At 32.7% G+C, this 20,329-nt stretch overlaps 1 protein-coding gene across 1 annotated transcript in view; it reads left to right on the top strand.

Moving 5' to 3' along the window:
• Positions 1 to 19,944, top strand: part of LOC139498626 (fibril-forming collagen alpha chain-like) — a 30,017-nt gene extending 10,073 nt beyond the window's left edge. The window contains exons 5-10 of the mRNA XM_071287101.1: positions 4,758 to 4,781; positions 6,853 to 6,957; positions 9,038 to 11,896; positions 15,669 to 15,709; positions 18,158 to 18,203; positions 19,420 to 19,944. Of these exons, the coding sequence (XP_071143202.1) occupies positions 4,758 to 4,781; positions 6,853 to 6,957; positions 9,038 to 11,896; positions 15,669 to 15,709; positions 18,158 to 18,163 (3,035 nt within the window). The 3' untranslated portion in view covers positions 18,164 to 18,203; positions 19,420 to 19,944. The remainder of the gene's footprint in view (positions 1 to 4,757; positions 4,782 to 6,852; positions 6,958 to 9,037; positions 11,897 to 15,668; positions 15,710 to 18,157; positions 18,204 to 19,419) is intronic.
• Positions 19,945 to 20,329: the final 385 nt, after the last annotated feature.

Here is a 20,329-nt window from a genome sequence, read left to right as displayed (position 1 = left end):
CACAATTCACATCAATCAGATTGCAAGGTGACACACCTTATTCCCAATGCATAAATAGATATAGGAAGATGTGGTGTGAGTGCCAATGAGACAACTCTCCATACAAATAACAATTTAAAAAGTAAACCATTATAGGTTAAAGTACGGCCTTCAACACGGAGCCTTGGCTCACACCGAACAGCAAGCTATAAAGGGCCCCAAAATTACTAGTGTAAAACCATTCAAACGGGAAAACCAACGGTCTAATCTATATAAACAAAACGAGAAACGAGAAACACGTATATATTACATAAACAAACGACAACTACTGTACATCAGATTCCTGACTTAGGACAGGTGCAAACATTTGCAGCGGGATTAAACGTTTTAATGGATCCAAACCTTCTCCCTTTTTCTGAAACAATAGCATAACATCACAACAAAGAAAAACATACGATAAAATATCAACTGGCAGACTTAACTCAATAAAAAAAACCACTATATTTCATAACAGAATATATAGATACAATGTGACTATGCAATCACTATGCAACATACACCAGGCCCTTTTCTACACCATTTCACCAACACATTATTATGCAACATGCACCAGGCCCTTTACTACACCATTTCACCAACACATTATCATGTAACATGCACCAGGCCCTTTACTACACCATTTCACCAACACATTATTATGCAACATGCACCAGGCCCTTTACTACATAATTTCACCAACACATTATTATGCAACATGCACCAGGCCCTTTACTACATAATTTCACCAACACATTATCATGTAACATGCACCAGGCCTTTTGCTACATAATTTCACCAACACATTATCATGTAACATGCACCAGGCCCTTTACTACATAATTTCACCAACACATTATCATGTAACATGCACCAGGCCCTTTACTACATAATTTCACCAACACATTATCATGTAACATGCACCAGGCCCTTTACTACATAATTTCACCAACACATTATCATGTAACATGCACCAGGCCCTTTACTACATAATTTCACCAACACATTATCATGTAACATGCACCAGGCCCTTTATTACACAATTTCACCAAAACATTATTATGCAACATGCACCAGGCACTTTATTACACAATTTCACCAACATATTATTATGCAACAGGTATCAGGTAAGTATCACACAAAACGTATGAACACAATAGCACATGTGTACAACATCTATTAACAATATCCATGGCAAGCCGTTTTACTATTTATTCTAACTTCAAGATATCTAATAAACTTTATAAGATATCTCATATAGTTTATAAGATATCTTATATAGTTTATAAGATATCTTATATACTTTATAAGATATCTTATAAAGTTTATAAGATATCTCATATAATTTTCTTTATAAGATATCTTATAAAGTATATAAGATATCTTGTAAAGTATATAAGATATCTTATAAACTATATGAGATATCTTATAAAGTATATAAGATGTCTTATATAAAAAATATTTATAAGATATCTTATAAACTTTATAAGATATCTTATATACTTTATGAGATATCTTATATAGTTTAAAAGATATCTTATAAAGAAAATTATATGAGATATCTTATATACTTTATAAGATATCTTATAAACGCGACTTCAACCATTATTTTTAAATAACAAAGGCTCCCTACATCAGAACCGCAGAAAATTAAAAATTATAATTAAATGCGGTTCCTTCAACCAACATACGTAATAAATCTCAAGACTTTACACCGTTTTATTTAATTTCATTTATATGAAAGTGTGTTGCCTATAATTAAGATAATAACTAACAGTGTTTCGGGATTTTTTGCTTTTGCTATTAAAGCATGGGTCTCTTGATTTAGCAAGATATTCTTCGATATTTTTGTTACGTTTAAAAGCTATGATAGGCACCTTGATGAAGATTTCGCTGCATTTTTTGTCTTTTTGCAGATTGCTCCAATGTTTTCTTATAAATTTACTATAAAGATTTTTTACCATTGGATTATATTTAGTAATGAGAGTGAGTGGAACATTCTTTGTCCTATCGGCCTTCAATAAAGTTGTTTTTCTGTTTGTGGTATTTTTAACGTTTCTAATAACATTCTCTGTTTTATTTTTACAGTATCCTCTTTCAACTGTCTAAATTTAAATGTCTATCTAATTCAATGATGTCACTATTATTTCTAATATGTAAATACGGTGTAAAGTCTTGAGATTTATTACGTATGTTGGTTGAAGGAACCGCATTTAATTATGATTTAAAAATAAGATATCTTATAAAGTATATAAGATATCTTATAAAGTTTATAAGATATCTTATATAACTTATAAGATATCTCATATAATTTTCTTTATAAGATATCTTCTAAAGTTTATAAGATATCTTCTAAAGTTTATAAGATATCTTCTAAAGTTTATAAGATATCTTCTAAAGTTTATAAGATATCTTTTAAAGTTTATAAGATATCTTATAAAGTATTTAAGATACTTTATCTAAAGTTTATAAGATATCTTCTAAAGTTTATAAGATATCTTATAAAGTATTTAAGATATCTTATAAAGTATGTAAGATATCTTATAAAGTATATAAGATATCTTATAAAGTTTATAAGATATCTTATAAAAACTGGATTATATAAGATATATTATATGAGATATCTTATATATTATATGAGATATCTTGAAGTTAGAATAAATAGTAAAACGGCTTGCCATAAATATCCACCAATGTGTAATCTCACCTTAGAACATACTCACCCCTTCTCGTCCAATGAAAAATCAGTTTTTCACCCTCTAATTTTCATAGTACATGGTTTTCCATGCACTATGAAATGCTATACATGAATGACTTTTCATTGTCAGTTAATTATGAAAGTGAACTCTTAATAACTGCACCAATGAAGTGTACAATCACCTGAGGCATTTTCCTTTGGAAAAAAGCCTACTGATTAAAGATGAAAGAGCAAAGATTAAAACAAATTATTTTGAATTTTGCAAATTTTCATAAATGTTCTAATGGTACACATATATAGAATAAACAAATACAATGGGGGTAAGGATGTAAGTAAAATAATATTTATTTATTATAAACCGGGCATTTGAGGGAATTTTTTTTCTCTCAAGAAAACAATTTCAGGCTGCTGATATATAAAGCAAAGGATTTTTTTACGGAGAAACACAATACATATAAAGTTATCAATAAAAAAGTAAGCATTAAACGTTGAATGGTCTGGATTTAAATGCTTTTACAGAGTTTTCTATTTATAAAAAAAAATCAAATTTCAAAAAGGGGATTAATTCTGTTGCTTTTCAAAATAAAAAAATCTCAAGATATATTAGTATTAAATTTTACCTGAAGCAGAAGAAAAACAATTTATCCGTTCGGTCCTCACAAACTAGTGCTATTTCATTCCATCCATTGAAATGATGATTACCTATGTTTTGGTTCATTATAAAATGTGAACTCTTTTTAAGGTTTGAATATTACAATGGGAAAGGCTAATTTTGTAAGGTCACTCGAAAGTGTGAATATGTTCTAAATTGGTCAGACAATACTTGGTCATGTTTTATGAATATTTAAGCCCTCGGCTTCGCCTTGGGCTTAAATCTTCATAAAACATGACCAAGTATTGTCTAACCTATAATTGTGAACGTTCAATGAACCACAATCACACAATCACACTTGCACAAATCCTTCAATGCACAAGGAATTCATATTAACACAGATCAACTCACATACTAATTTGCATGCATCCAAACGAAATGAATAATCTCCAAACTGGTAAAATTAAATACAGTTCACATTCACTTATAAATATCTAGGAAGAATTCAATGTCTACAATAAATATATAATGCAGAAAACCATCAAGTATATATACACCTTGTCCTTTCACTGTACAATAACTTTATATATCAGTTTCACTTCATATTACAATCACTATTACAACATTCACAAATAAATCGGAACACTATTTATATCCCTTCGAATCACTAAATTAACTCCACTAACCAATATAATCTGTGAAAGTTATCCTTTAATGGCCAACCAACACAACACAGCTGACAGTGGGTCAAACAAACAAATGGAATTTTTAACGACCTAGACTGGCTTTACAGCCCCTGCACGGTCGGCTAACAGTTGTTCACAGTCTTGATCTGGTATATATACTACCATCTGGATCACTCCATTATACTAAAATGGGATGTTAAGGTAAAACCTAGCACATACCAACTATATGGTTCGATTTTCAAGTAACAGAAGGTGTTCCAATCATGGAGAAACTTATATACATATAGAAACACAATCAATAGAAAGGACAACTGGTATTTTACAGCAAAATAAGTAAACTTATACCAATGTCCGTTCTTTAGATATCAACCTCATGATTTCAAACTTTTACTAATATCAGTATTGATTCCTCGGATTGATAAAGCATATGATAGATCTACTACGTATTTTTCACTTTGTATCCTTTGCAGTGGTCGTGTATTTTGTTTTCAGATTGAACACTGTTTAAAAAGTAATTAACATTTCATATTTCTTTTGGAAACCAAATGTTATGATGGTAAGCGTTAATTCATACATAACGTTTGTGAGAATTAAAACAAGCAAATAAAACAAATAAATACAACAAATGTTACATTCAGTTTATGAAGAGCTCCTTGTCCATATTAAGTTTTTATTGTTTAAGTTTTAAAATGGAATCTAGACTTTCTAAATCTATCAGATTTGACATGAATTGCATGTATTACATTTTTTCACGTTTTGCTTGTAGTGAGAGCAAGAGCTGTTGTAATGGGTGAGTTCACATTAAACTTAAAGAAGATCAGAGCTAAAATTCAATTCAACAAGCATACAAAAATCGACTTGTAAATATCATTAATGTAAACAGGTTAATATCATCACACGGCTTAGACAATTAATTCAATGCACAAAATAAATGTAAAAATTTCGGTTTAATCAAGGGGTTCAATTATATCATGTATACCATTAGTTTTTATTTAAGAATTGGATGCTTCTTTTTGTAAATTTATTGGGGTGTAAAAGCGTTGACCGAAGTACATTTTGTATGAAGCGCGGAAGCGCTTCATTCTAAAAATGTACGCACGGTCAACGCTTTTACACCCCTATAAAGTTACAAAAAGAAGCATTCAATACTTATAATTACATTTTTTAGCTATGATCATGAAAACACGAATTTTATATATTTTATTATTTAATTCACCTGTGCACTTTATTGTTTGAGCACGTGTTATCATGAGTGAAAAGTTGTATTGAGCAATGCAACTGTTTACGGAATAACACGTGATGTGCAGTTAGCCAATCAGAATAAAATATTATAATGAAACATACATCTAATGTAATTATAAGTATATGATTAACATGTATATAGGGGGGTCTATATTTTATCATCCATATGAACATGTAGATATCATCATAATAGACATGTAGAATTCATCAAAATAGACTTGTATATATCATCAAAATAGACATTTAGATATGATTAAAATGGACATTTAGATATCATCAAAATATTTATGTAGATATCATCAAAATATTTATGTAGATATCATCAAAATAGACATTTAGATATCATCAAAATAGACATGTAGATATCATCAAAATAGACATGTAGATATCATCAAAATTGACATGCATGGGGTATACTCATTTTTTATAGCCTTGCTGAAATATACGGCATGGGGTATACTCATCTTGTATAGCCATGCTATACGGTATGTGGTATACTCATCTGTTATAGCCTTGCTATACGGTATGGGGTATACTCATCTTGTATAGCCTTGCTATACGGTATAGGCTAATGGTATACTTATCTTTTATAGCCTTGCTATACGGTTTTTGGTATACTCATTTTTATAGCCTTGCTATACGGTGTGGGTATACTCATCTTTTTATAACCTTGCTATACGATGTGGGGTATACTCATCTTGTATAGTCTTGCTATACGGTATGTGGTATACTCATCTGTCATAGCCTTGCTATACGGTATGTGGTATACTCATCTGTTATAGCCTTGCTATACGGTATGGGGTATACTCATCTTGTATAGCCTTGCTATACGGTATAGGCTAATGGTATACTTATCTTTTATAGCCTTGCTATACGGTTTTTGGTATACTCATTTTTATAGCCTTGCTATACGGTGTGGGTATACTCATCTTTTTATAACCTTGCTATACGGTATGGGGTATACTCATCTTGTATAGCCTTGCTATACGGTATGTGGTATACTCATCTGTTATAGCCTTGCTATACGGTATGGGGTATACTCATCTTGTATAGCCTTGCTACGGTATAGGCTAATGGTATACTTATCTTTTATAGCCTTGCTATACGGTTTTTGGTATACTCATTTTTATAGCCTTGCTATACGGTGTGGGTATACTCATCTTGTATAGCCTAGCTATACGGTATAGGCTAATGGTATACTTATCTTTTATAGCCTTGCTATACGGTTTTTGGTATACTCATTTTTATAGCCTTGCTATACGGTGTGGGTATACTCATCTTTTTATAACCTTGCTATACGATGTGGGGTATACTCATAGATTCGATAGATGAAAGTGACATACTGTGAAGATGATAGTCGACGGTAGCAATATCATTTTAGAAGGACTCTGTACAACCAAGATAGTGTATTTACATTCTTCACCACATTGTAACATATACCGGTGAATTTAATGATTCATAACTGTAAATAAAAACAATTGAAATAAGGTGTTGAAACCAAGCAATCAAGCAATCAAAAATTGGGATGCTTGTATCAAAAAATGTTCTAAAACCATCATATTGTACCACAAAATAGATGTTTTTATCTATCTGATATAATTCTTGCCTTTTTAATATAGGAATTCCTGGTCCAACCGGACCAAAGGGACCGACAGGCATGAAGGGAAAAAGCATTGAAGGAGAACCGGGAATGAAAGGCGATCCGGGAATCAAAGGTTCAATAGGTTTGTAAGGTTAACTAAAAATAAATGGAAAACTAATAAATTAATCCTGTTTCCTATCAACATATTATCATTCTCCTGTCAAAAAGAGAGGATACCACAGGAACATTCAAACCTAGAAGTTGAGAAATAGACTAACAACGCAACGCCATGTCAAAAAACGAAAAGATAAAAAGGTAAAGAACAAAAGATAAAACACAAACATAGAAAACTAAATACTGTACAACACAAACCTCACAGAAAAATACGTGGTGATCTCATGTGCCTAGGAAAAGTAAGCAGATCCTGCATGCTCAATATGTGGCATCCGGCGTGTTGCTCATATGAGCACATACCGGGTAATAAGTCAAATTAGGTAAGTCTCAATTTTGGAAAAGAAGACAATATATTATTCTTACGACAATTGGAACATATCATTAGTATTCCTTATCGGTCAAACAACACGTGATGGCGTCCGTAAACTGTTCAAAGTGATAATTTCAACTTAACCACTTGTAACTCTTGCTTTAATAACTTTCTTCTGGGGTTGAAGTCATAAAACTTTGCTCACTGCTTGGAGCACAAAAATCATGCTCGAAACACCAAATCCTGTATTTTGATTGGTTGATTCTCGAGTCTGAGTACAAAAATCTTGCTCGAAAGTTTGATGACCGTGAGGCCTGAGCAGCAATCCTCTATCCTGGAAATCGTGATAGAAAATGCAAGTCCTAGAATGTTGTATTAACTGGGAGTTACACAGGCAAATCTGCTCATGTAAATTTCACACGAATCTCACGTGAAATTCACGTAAATAATTTACCGCGAGATTAACCTCAATCTCAGGTTTTCACGTGAGTTGAGATTTATGTGAACCTCATGTGAATTTTTTCACCTGAAATTTTAAAAAAAGGGTATTTTTCATAATATTAACTAAATTTGAAAAAGATGTTATTTGATTAACTTTATTTCAAAATATAACGTAAATTTCACGTGAAAAAAATCATTTAATTTTCATAGGAAATTTACACGATCTTCCATGTTTAATCCATATGCAGAAGCTGCTGGGAATGCTTCAAGTCAGGAATATGACAGTTCTTGTTCATTCGTTTTTTATGTGTTTTGTTATTTGATTTTGCCATGTGATTATGAACTTTCCGACTAGATTTTCCTCTGAGTTCAGTATTTTTGTGGTTTTACTTTTTTGTACATAGAAATCGAAAGTTAACAATTTGGAGGCTGAAATCATCTCTTTTGTCGTCAAGTTTTGTTCTCAACTAACCTCAGTCAGTGTCAGTGTACATTTCTAGATGCAAGACATGCTACGAAGCAGATTTTACTGTATCTGCTGTATCCTTTATTTAACATTCGATGGGATAGATTCGTTCAAAATAAGCTCCAAAATTTCTATAAAAAAATAAGATGTGGTATGGTTGAAAATGATAGAACTATCCGCCAAAATTGAAACGGATGTTATTTTGCAAAATACCTCTTCACTGTGGGATTTGAACCAAATATATGTGTGTCTTTATATTTATTTGGGTATCGATCGAAATGAAATATTGGCTTTTATGAAAATATAAGTTGGTATAATGCCATATTAGCAGTAAAAATATATCTCTTGTCATGATTTAAGAATGGAATATCGCTTACGAAATGTAAGTTTCAGACATTTAAAACAGAAACAATATTGTAAAAAAAACTTTTATCAATTCCGAAGTTAAAAATGAGAAATAATGATGATAACAAACAGAGTATTTTGTGCAGTGACAAATACGATTAAGTAAGAATCTGCAATGTTGTATTTTCACTTTGGGATTTTTTTTATACATAATACCAAATATTATTCTTTTGCATGGAGATTACACACATAACGCACAGGTTTGTTTTTGTCGCTAGTTCATCTTGGTTCAAAATGTGAAAACACTTTTTTTATTTCAATAATCTGTAAAGATAAAAACTCAATGCTTCTGCACTTCATACAAATGTGACGGTCATTTGCTATCAATTCGTACAAATTAAATAAATGCAGCATTCAATTCAAAATTACAAACACATACCTAAAAAGAATGATAAGAATTTATAATCGATTCATTATCATTTATAGGAATGATAGGTCCCCAGGGAATGGGTGGTGAAAAGGGTAAAAAGGGCAGAATAGGACCACTTGGTAGACTGGGACGTGAGGGCAAAGATGGAAAAACTGGAGAAAATGGACAAAGGGGATTTAAAGGAGCAACCGGTGTCAGAGGGAATAAAGGCATGAAGGGTTATAAAGGCATAAAAGGACAAAATGGATCGAAAGGTCATACAGGAATGAAAGGATATAAAGGCAGCAATGGATACAAAGGCCTGAAGGGTAACAAAGGTTACAAAGGTCAAAAGGGATTAAAAGGTTATAAAGGACTGAAGGGTAACAACGGAAGCAAAGGATTGAAAGGCACCAAAGGAAATGATGGACAAAAGGGGTATAAAGGTTTAAAGGGAGAAAAAGGGTTCAAAGGATACAAAGGACAAAAAGGATATAAGGGTAGCAAGGGAATGGAGGGATTTAAGGGATATAAAGGCAAACAAGGTTTTAAAGGTTACAAAGGTAAAAAAGGATACCATGGTGACAAAGGACAAAAAGGTTATAAAGGTTACAAAGGACAGAAAGGATATAAAGGTATCAAGGGAATTAAAGGAAACAAAGGATACAAAGGACAAAAAGGCTTCAAAGGACAGAAAGGACAGAAGGGATATAAAGGTTACACAGGACAGAAAGGGTTAAAGGGGCACAAAGGACATAAAGGTATTAAAGGTTACAAAGGACAAAAAGGAACTAAAGGTCACAAAGGAATAAAGGGATTTAAAGGCGACAAAGGTCAGAAAGGGTACAAAGGTAATAAAGGAGTAAATGGGTTAAAAGGGCAAAAAGGAATGATAGGACAAAAAGGATATAAAGGACAAAAGGGTACTAAAGGTTACACTGGTCAAAAAGGCTATAAAGGAAGAAAAGGACAAAAAGGATATAAAGGTATCAAAGGAATGAAAGGATACAAAGGATTTAAAGGCGATAAGGGACAAAAGGGATACAAAGGCGGGAAAGGAATGAAAGGTTATAAAGGAAATAAAGGAGAAAAGGGTTATAAAGGTTACATAGGAGAAAAGGGTTACAAAGGTAACAAAGGACAGAAGGGATACAAAGGTTATAAGGGAACGAAAGGATATAAAGGTCAAAAGGGACAAAAAGGATCGAAGGGTTTCAAGGGCATAAAAGGATATAAAGGAGAAAAAGGGATAAAAGGGATAAAGGGATTAAAAGGACAAAAAGGATACAAGGGTTTTAAAGGACAAAAAGGTTACAAGGGATTAAAAGGACAAAAAGGATATAAAGGTATAAAAGGCAAAAAGGGTAACAAGGGTTTCAAAGGACAAAAGGGATACAAAGGACAAAAGGGAACGAAAGGTTTTAAAGGATATAAGGGACTAAAAGGTAATAAGGGTTACAAAGGAGGAAAAGGATTCAAAGGTAATAAAGGACAAAAAGGATACAAAGGTTTCAAAGGAATGAAGGGATATAAAGGTGAAAAGGGACAAAAGGGATATAAAGGTTACAAAGGACAGAAGGGAATTAAAGGTCAGAAAGGACAGAAAGGCTTAAAAGGTTATAAGGGAGTGAAAGGATTTAAAGGATATAAAGGTCTAAAAGGAAATAAAGGATACAAAGGACAGAAAGGAAATAAAGGATATAAAGGACAGAAAGGTTCCAAAGGATATAAAGGACAGAAAGGATCTAAAGGAGTAAAGGGACTGAAAGGTCAAAAGGGAATCAAAGGATACAAAGGAGAAAAGGGTTATAAAGGATTCAAAGGACAAAAGGGACATAAAGGATATAAAGGAATAAAAGGAATGAAAGGATTCAAAGGAAAAAAAGGAGTTAAAGGACTTAAAGGTCAGAAAGGCTTGAAAGGATATAAGGGTCAAAAAGGCTATAAAGGTAATAAAGGAATTAAAGGAATCAATGGTAATAAAGGACAGAAAGGATACAAAGGTTTCAAAGGTATTAAAGGTGATAAAGGTTATAAAGGACAAAAAGGATTTAAAGGATTCTTAGGAATTAAAGGCTATAAAGGCAACAAAGGTCAAAAGGGTTCTAAAGGAATCAAGGGACAAAAGGGATATAAAGGACAGAGGCAGAAAGGAATTAAAGGATTAAAAGGACAGAAAGGAATTAAAGCATTTAAAGGACAGAAAGGATTTAAAGGAAATAAAGGGCAAAAAGGATTTAAAGGTGGTAAAGGACAGAATGGGAATAAAGGCTACAAAGGACAAAAGGGTATTAAAGGTTATAAAGGACAAAAAGGACTTAAGGGAGAAAGTGGAAAGAAGGGATATAAAGGATACAAAGGACTGAAAGGACAGAAGGGATCTAAAGGCAAAAAAGGTTATAAAGGTTTGAAAGGAAAAAAAGGGTATAAAGGTTATGAAGGCCAAAAGGGTAACAAGGGTTATAAAGGACAGAAGGGAAATAAAGCAGAAAAAGGAATGAAAGGCTATAAAGGAGTTAAAGGACAGAAGGGTTATAAGGGTATTAAAGGAATAAAGGGATACAAAGGTACCAAAGGTATTAAGGGTAATAAAGGTTACAAAGGAATGCAGGGACAAAAAGGATATAAAGGAATGAAAGGACTCAAGGGATACAAAGGCATGAAAGGACAGAAAGGATACAAGGGACTCAAAGGATCAAAAGGTTACAAGGGAATGAAAGGTTATAAAGGGAGCAAAGGACAAAAAGGGTATAAAGGGACAAAGGGACAAAAGGGATATAAAGGTTACAAAGGACAAAAAGGTTATAAGGGTTTCACTGGACGAAAAGGCGTAAAGGGAGAAAAGGGGCGACTAAATCCAGAAGCAGAAAAAGGAGAAATAGGAGAGGGTGGCAAGAAGGGAATAAAAGGAGAATCCGGTCTTAAAGGAGCTAAAGGTAAGATATAATTCTGTTTTATTTATCTTAATATTGTCTTTTCCACTTGATAGCGTTTTATATTCCGTCTTTGGCACATATTGACGGTTATTGATGGTGTTACGTCCCTTAATAAAAACAAAACGGTACTGAGAAAAGAACGTTAAGGTTTCAACGGACGAAGTAATTGATGCTTGAGATTGAAATAAATTCCTAAAGCACATTTAAACCTTTTAACAAGTTGTTATTGTTGGTATATATCTGTTTTTGTAAGATCAATGGAAGTAGTTTCTTAAAGCTAACAGTATTGAGACTTGCTCATTTTGATAGGTCTAAATTTCACACGTTAAGATAGTCGGTAAAATAAATTCGTTACATAGTGTGTTAGTGACCTAATACGGTATAAATGGGGTCAGTAAATTCCATATCGTTATGGGGATTCTTCGCTCTCACCCAATGTGAAATTTACTGACCCCATATACCGTATTAGGTCACTAGCACCCTATGTAACTAATAAAATTCAACTGTCTGAGACAGAGGACCTTATAATATTCAATTGTCTGAGACTGAGGACCCTTTAATATTTAATTGTCTGAGACTGAGGACCCTGTAATATTCAATTGTCTGAGACTAAGGACCCTTTAATATTAAATTATCTGAGACAGAGGACCCTATAATACTAGTATTCAATTGGTAGAGACCGAGGACACTATAATATTCAATTGTCTAAGACTAAGATCACTATAATATTCAAATGTCTGAGACTAAGGACCCTATAATATTCATTAATTGGTCAATACTGAGGACCCTATATTAACCAATTGTCTGAGACTGAGGACCTTATAATATCCAATTGTCTGGGGCTGTGGACCCTATAATATTCAATTGTCTGAGACTGAGGACCCTATAATATCCAATTGGCTGAGACTAAGGACCCTATAATATTCAATTGTCTGAGACTGAGGACCCTATAATATTCAATTGTCTGAAACAGAGGACCATATAATACTAGTATTCAATTGGTAGAGACCTAGGACCCTATAATATTCAATTGTCTGAGACTGAGGACCCTATAATATTCAATTGTCTGAAACAGAAGACCCTATAATACTAGTATTCAATTGGTAGAGACCGAGGACCGTATAATATTCAATTGTCTGACACTAAGGACCCTATAATATCCAATTGTCTGAGACTGAGGACCCTATTATATCCAATTGTCGGAGACTGAGGACCCTATAATATCCAATTGTCTGAGACTGAGGACCATATATTCTCTTATGGTTGGGGCCTGTTATCCAACTCCCACGTGAATAGATATTTTTTGTATCACACCGTACGGAGTGTGATATGAAAAAGTGATATCAAAATTACGTTAATTTGATTGGCTTATCTCGTTAATTTCCAATATTTTCATTGGCCGTTGATCAGGTCATTATTCACTGAAAAAGGTCATGCCGGGACTACTTTTTTTCTTGACAACTGATTGTTTACTTCCAGTTTTCGCTATTTTCGTCTCCTTTATCGTCTGCATTATCTAATATAAATTTTATCATGGACGAAGAAATAAAGAAAGGAACCCGTGCACTCGTTATGAAACCTATAAAAATATTTAAAAAAAGAAGATATATCTGGGAGTCAATGGAACAGTATTCTGTTCACACAAGAACATACAACACAATAAAATAAAACCATATTAGTTCAAAAAGTATACAGATCAGTAAGCGTTGCTAGGAAAAACGGCCGTAGCAACACAACTCGCAACAAATAGGCCACGCACATACAACTTTTTGCCATAAGAGAAATAGGTTTAACAACTTGTGAGAATTAGATATCGCTGGATATAAACTCTCGTTATTTAATTTCAATAATAATAAACTCGCCATAGGCTCGTTTATTATTATTGAAATTAAATAACTCGAGTTGATATCAATCGATATCTAATTCTCACTTGTTATGAAACCTATAAATATCCAATTGTCTGAGACTGAGGACCCTATAATATTCAATTGTCTGAAACAGAGGACCCTATAATACTAGTAATCAATTGGTAGAGACCGAGGACCATATAATATTCAATTGTCTGACACTAAGGACCCTATAATATCCAATTGTCTGAGACTAAGGACCCTATAATATTCAATTGTCTGAGTCTAAGGACCCTATAATATTCATTAATTGGTAAATACTGAGGACCCTATATTAACCAATTGTCTGAGACTGAGGACCTTATAATATCCAATTGTCTGAGACTGTGGACCCTATAATATCCAATTGTCTGAGATTGAGGACCCTATAATATCCAATTGTCGGAGACTGAGGACCCTATAATATCCAATTGTCTGAGACTGAGGACCCTTTATTATCCAATAGTCGGAGACTGAGGACCCTATAATATCCAATTGTCTGAGACTGAGGACCATATAATATTCATTTGTCTGAGAATATGGACCCTATATTATCCAATTGTCTGAGACTGAGGACCCTATAATATTCAATTGTCTGAGACTAAGGACCCTATAATATTCAATTGTCTGAGACTAAGGACCCTATAATATTCATTATTTGGTCAATACTGAGGACCCTATATTAACCAATTGTCTGAGACTGAGGACCTTATAATATCCAATTGTCTTAGACTGTGGACCCTATAATTTTCAATTGGTGGACCTTATAATATCCAATTGTCTAAGACTGAGGACCCTATAATATCCAATTGTCTGAGACTGAGGACCCTATATTATCCAATTGTCTGAGACTGAGGACCTTATAATATCCGATTGTCTGAGACTGATGACCCTATAATATGCAATTGTCTGAGACTGAGAACCCTATAATATCCAATTGTCGGAGACTGAGGACCCTATAATATCCAATTGTCTCAGACTGAGGACACCATATTATCCAATTGTCTGAGACTGAGGACCCTATTATATCCAATTGTCGGAGACTGAGGAACCTATAATATCCAATTGTCGGAGACTGAGGACCCTTTAAGATCCAATTGTCTGAGACTGAGGACCTTATAATATTCATTTGTCTGAAAATATGGACCCTATATTATCCAATTGTCTGAGACTGGGGACCTTATACTAGTAATATCCAATTGTCTGAGAATGTGGACCCTATAATTTTCAATTATCTGAGACTGAGGACCCTTTTAAATCCAATTGTCTGAAACTGAGGACCCTTTTATATCCAATTGTCTGAGACTGAGGACCCTTGTATATCCAATTGTCTGAGACTGTAGACTCTACAATATTCATTTGTCTGAGAATGTGGACTATATAATACTAGTATTCAATTGACAGAGACTGTGATTGAGGAACCTAATGTTACCGGTTCACCCTTTGTAGAGGTCAAGGAGAAAGTCCATGTGGCTGTCCATCTGTTATAAAGCGTGCAACATATGACTTCGTACTATAATGCTTTCTAAAAGAAATGGTGTCGTCTGAAAGCTTTGGTTTGAGAACCAGAACCAGAGGGCAAGGTCATTTGATATTAACATATCAGACAGACGGACAGACAGACATAAATCTTGGTGATATGGGACTTACATAATCCATTTAATTAAGTGAAGTTGTATATATCAGAAATGGTACAACGTAAGCATATGTTCTCGGCATTGTCCTACATCGAAAATATTTATTTTTTATAATTGATATGTATGGGTTTTTTTATTGTTAATATATTTGATCGTTTGACGCGTCATATATCAGTATACACTTTATCTAAATGTTGACTTTGGTATGAACTAGATTTGTTCAGAAACGTCCTTCTGTTTGTTTTGCAGGAAGGAAAGGGAGAAAAGGAAAAAAAGGTGATAAGGGTGAAGTAAGTTTGTGTATCTCAAATATAATTCATCTGTCGTTCACACGGTTAAACCCCTCTTAATAGTCAAATATGATTAAGACACAAATTATCATCGAAGATACCAGACTTAAAGATTGTGTACACCAGGTCCGGGTTTTATCTACACGAGACTTATCCGAGTTTCATCTACACGATGCTTATCCGAGTTTCATCTATACGAGACATATCAGTGACGTTTGGATAAGAAAAGTTAAAGCAAAATTACCTTCGAAATTGAAGAGCATTAAAGACCTCAAATAAATAAAGGCAACAGTAGTATACCGCTGTTCAAACTCATAAATCCATGGACAAAAAACAAAATCGGGGTAACAAACTAAAACTGAGGGAAACGCATTAAATATAAAAGGAGAACAAATTATGCTCTGTTTGGTATTCATATGAATACTAGTAAATACTTATGGTGTATGTCAATGATACAACGAGCAGCTAGACGACAAAAATATCCAAAATAATCTTCAGATAGATACATAAAGATAAATGTATTTTATTTAAGTGTATTGACTTCAGATATTCCCATTGAACAATAGACTATGAGGGTCTAGATGGGGTCCGCCATTTCTGTATTCATTATTTCAAAGCCATTGTTCTCTATTCTTTTTATTTGTTGTCCATTATTCTATTCTCCATTCTCTATTCTTTATTTTTTAGGTCAGTATTTCTCTATTGAATAGTTTTATGTCAGTATTTCTCTATTCTTTATATTTTAGGTCAGTTTTTCTCTATTCTTTATTTTTTATGTCAGTTTTTCTTTATTCTTTATTTTTTCATCCATTAGTCTATTCTTGTCAAGCTCTAAATCGCCCCACGGCGAGATAATACGCGAGTATTTCCGGGCACTCGACAAGTGTTTCTTGAACAGCAAAAATAGTTTGAACAACACAAAAAAAAAAAAGATAACCAGCTACATTTACCCCAAATGCTTGGAAAAATAAATTATAGAACGTTCCAAATCCACTTAAGAATAAAGAATAAAGGAACTTTATTATACAACTTTTTATAAAAAGGTATTCTCATTTCGCCAACTTTTGATTTTTGTTAATTATTGGATTGTTTGTTTAGTAATAATAAAGTGTCTTTCTAAAATTTGACAGTAAATTTGTTCCTGTATGTTTTTATATTATTTAAAATATATATATATATATATAATAGGCGATAGTATTAAACTTGTTACAATTCATTTTTAAATAAAATTAAGTATCATTTAAATAATAAGTAATGCATTACTATTTAAACTTTTGAAAATGTATGATGTGAACTGATACTGAACATTTCTTTAGTGCCATGGTAGAAGGTGGTAAGGGGTTATTTTCGTGCAACGTTTTCGATCTTTTATTTCCCGTATTTCGTGTTTTGACGTTTTATTTCTCGTTTTCTCGTGTTTGACTTGATTTGTATGCTTCGTGTTTCTCCTTATTTATTTTCCGTATTTATTAATTTCTCTTGCATGTCCTGCATTTGAATAAAAAGTCAGTGTGTTAAAATACCTTATGAAATTTGTGTAATCTATGTATAGTTTGTCCACTACGAAACTCTTTGTAAACGCACATTTTATTGCATTTTAATGACTACTATAGACATTCCTGTTTGTTTTACTTTATATACTAGAAAGATCTCATTCTTTTTCTGAATAGGAGAACCATTTTTTTTTTATCTATAAAGATCAGACAGTACTTCACATATGAAGGTACAACTCGTGTTACGTAGTGGACATTTTGATGAGTTTCGTAGTTGACAAAACTGTTTCGTAGTGGACAAAAATTTCGTAGTTGACATCAACCCTATTCTATGTTGATTACATGAAACTAACCCTTGTTATTTGTTTTGCACAAATAAAATTGAAAAAAGAGTAAAAACGACTGCATGGTAGTTGTAGTTTATTTAAAAACGCCCATATATAAATACTAGTATATATGTTGTGTGAATTTTGTTCTGTTCAGTCTTTGTGTAGTAAAACTTATTCAACTTATATTTTGTCCCATTCAGAAGAACAGAAAAAATGAACGAAGAGGATCTATTACACAAAAAAAACTCCATCTCATTGACAGATCTCTTCATTAATAAAAGTGCAACTATTTTCTATCCAATTCACATTTTTAAAATTAACGGTTAAAAAACTTTAAAATACTATCAAATGATTTACATTACCTTAACTAAGTGTCAGTTGCACCTTTTAACATGCTATGCTAAATAATACTACAGAAAATTTATTCCGGGAATAATTTTCAGTGTAATTTTTCACCTGTCATTCAACCCAAACTCTAATTTAAAACCCCTTTGTTCTTGATTACCTTTGATCTCATCTATCTAACTTTGTTTTTTACCTGAACTACCTATAAAATGTAATTTTAAAAAGTTGGATAAATGAGAATGAACCCATATTCACATAGATGTGTTTATTTTAAATTGCAGATTTGAATGTCGAAACAAGACCAGAAATGACCATGTAAATAAACAGGTACTTGCGTTATTCCAATAAGTTATCAGTGTTTTATGTCGTCTTCTCATGAAATGCATACTGAACTAGTATAAATATTTGTTTAGGGGCCAGCTGGAGGACGCCTCCGGGTGCAGGAGTTTCTCGCTACATTGAAGACCCATTGGTGGCTTTCGACTGTTGTCTGTTCTATGGTCGGGTTGTTGATACATTTCCCATTTCCATTCTCAATTTAATACTGGAGTAGGTAACACCAATGAGTTTTTTCGTGTAGACTAAGCAAAAAAATTTAAAAACGACAAAAAGACAAACAGTTCAAAAAACAAAACAAAACATGGAAAACGAAAGACTCAGCAACATGAATGCCACCTATATATAACTGGTGTGATCTTCAATTCAGATTTGGGTCGAACTGTTTGACCTCAAAAACTCAGAATTGACCAGCTAGTGCTACAACAGAGGAACTACTTTTGCTACAACAGAGGAACTACTTTTGTCCCTCAGTCAGCGAAGCTCCTCTTGGATTAAATAAGAAAACGATATAAATACAAATATTACTGATCTAATATTTCTTATGTTGGTGTGTTGTTACGCCACTGTCGCAGGATAGAGAAGGGTTGAACGCTCACAAAGATGTTTTATCCTGCCATATTCTTTATGTGCCTGCCCTAAGTCTGGAGCCTGCAGTTCAGTGGTTGTCGTTGGTTCGTCTATGTCATATTTGTTTTTCATATTTTTTTTTGCTATGAAATTATGCCGTTAGATTTCTCTATTGAATTGTTTACTTTTTCTTCTTTTTTTTTTTTTTTTATGTCGGAGCCTTTTTCTCATTGTCGAATGCCGTAAGGTTGTCTATAATTTCTTATATTCACTTGATTTAAACTTTGGTAGATAGTCTCATTGGCAGTCATACCACTTCTCCATATTTTTATATGTATATGAAGCTGTTTTTCATTAAAAAAAAAATGGCGAATTTTTACAAAGTACAGGAATCAAAGGAGACAACAGAAAAGACTACCGAATCGAAGTTAGGCCTGTTATTCGACTATACATAGTGTCTTAATATGCTTTCTGTTTGTGTTTGTATATGTCTATAAAGAATTGATTGGATAAAAAAAATTGTATATTGAGCCTTGTCAAGGTCTACATTTGAATATTATTAATAAAACAAAATGAAAAATGAACTATAAAAAACAATTAGATATATATAGGTAAATTGATTTACTTTCTTTTACAGATATTATTCGTATATATACTAGATCATAATATATATACCAAATTTATACCAATGTTGATCGGATTATTTTCTGGATGACGAATTTCACTGGACACTCAACACATAAAATGCAGTTTTTAAAAAGCTGAATATATACTCCAAAGATTTTATTATGTCAAGTAGAAGATATTTGATATACCTTTCTAATTTATTTTTACATTTTAATTCTGTGTGTTTGAATTGACACAAAGTGCGCATAAGTGTATTTTTGTGATAATTTTTCTCATTAAAAAATGGCGAATTTTGACAAAGTACAGGAATAGAAGGAGACAACAGAAAAGACTACCGATTCGAAGTTAGGCCTGTTAATCGACTATATATAGTGTCTTAATATGCTTTATGGTTGTGTTTGTATATGTCTATAAAGAATTGATTAGATAAAAGATGAAATGTATTTGTACATGGTCTGTATATTCAGCTTTTTTTATGTCTACACTTGTTACGACTACTGTATAAATTGTAAATAATAAAGCATCATGGAAATTGTGATGTTCTTATAATTACGAAAAACTACCTGATTTACCCTGAGAAGTAAATTATTGTTCCTATTGAGTATGACTCGATAAAAGATATCATAATAATGTGATATTGATTTTGGGCTCTTCGCGTAAAATGAGTAAAACGATGTGGTCTGTCAGTGGGGTGCTAGGATGAAATTTGAAAAAAATAAGCAGGACAGGAGTTTTGAGTAAAAAAAAAAAGGCAGGATGAGACACTTGCAAAAAAAAAAGTCAGGACGACAATTTAGGTAAAACAAAGTCAGGATAAACTAAAAAAAAAAGGCAGGACCGAACAGAGTGAAAAATAAAAAGGCAGGCCATAAAAATCAAATGGTAGCTCCCTAACGTAAAAAAATAAATTAGAAACATTC

Source organism: Mytilus edulis, chromosome 12 (genome assembly GCF_963676685.1).
Source record: "Mytilus edulis chromosome 12, xbMytEdul2.2, whole genome shotgun sequence".
Classification (NCBI taxonomy): domain Eukaryota; kingdom Metazoa; phylum Mollusca; class Bivalvia; order Mytilida; family Mytilidae; genus Mytilus; species Mytilus edulis.
Note: the sequence above shows the minus strand (reverse complement) of the source record. Positions and strands in the feature narration are given on the sequence as shown.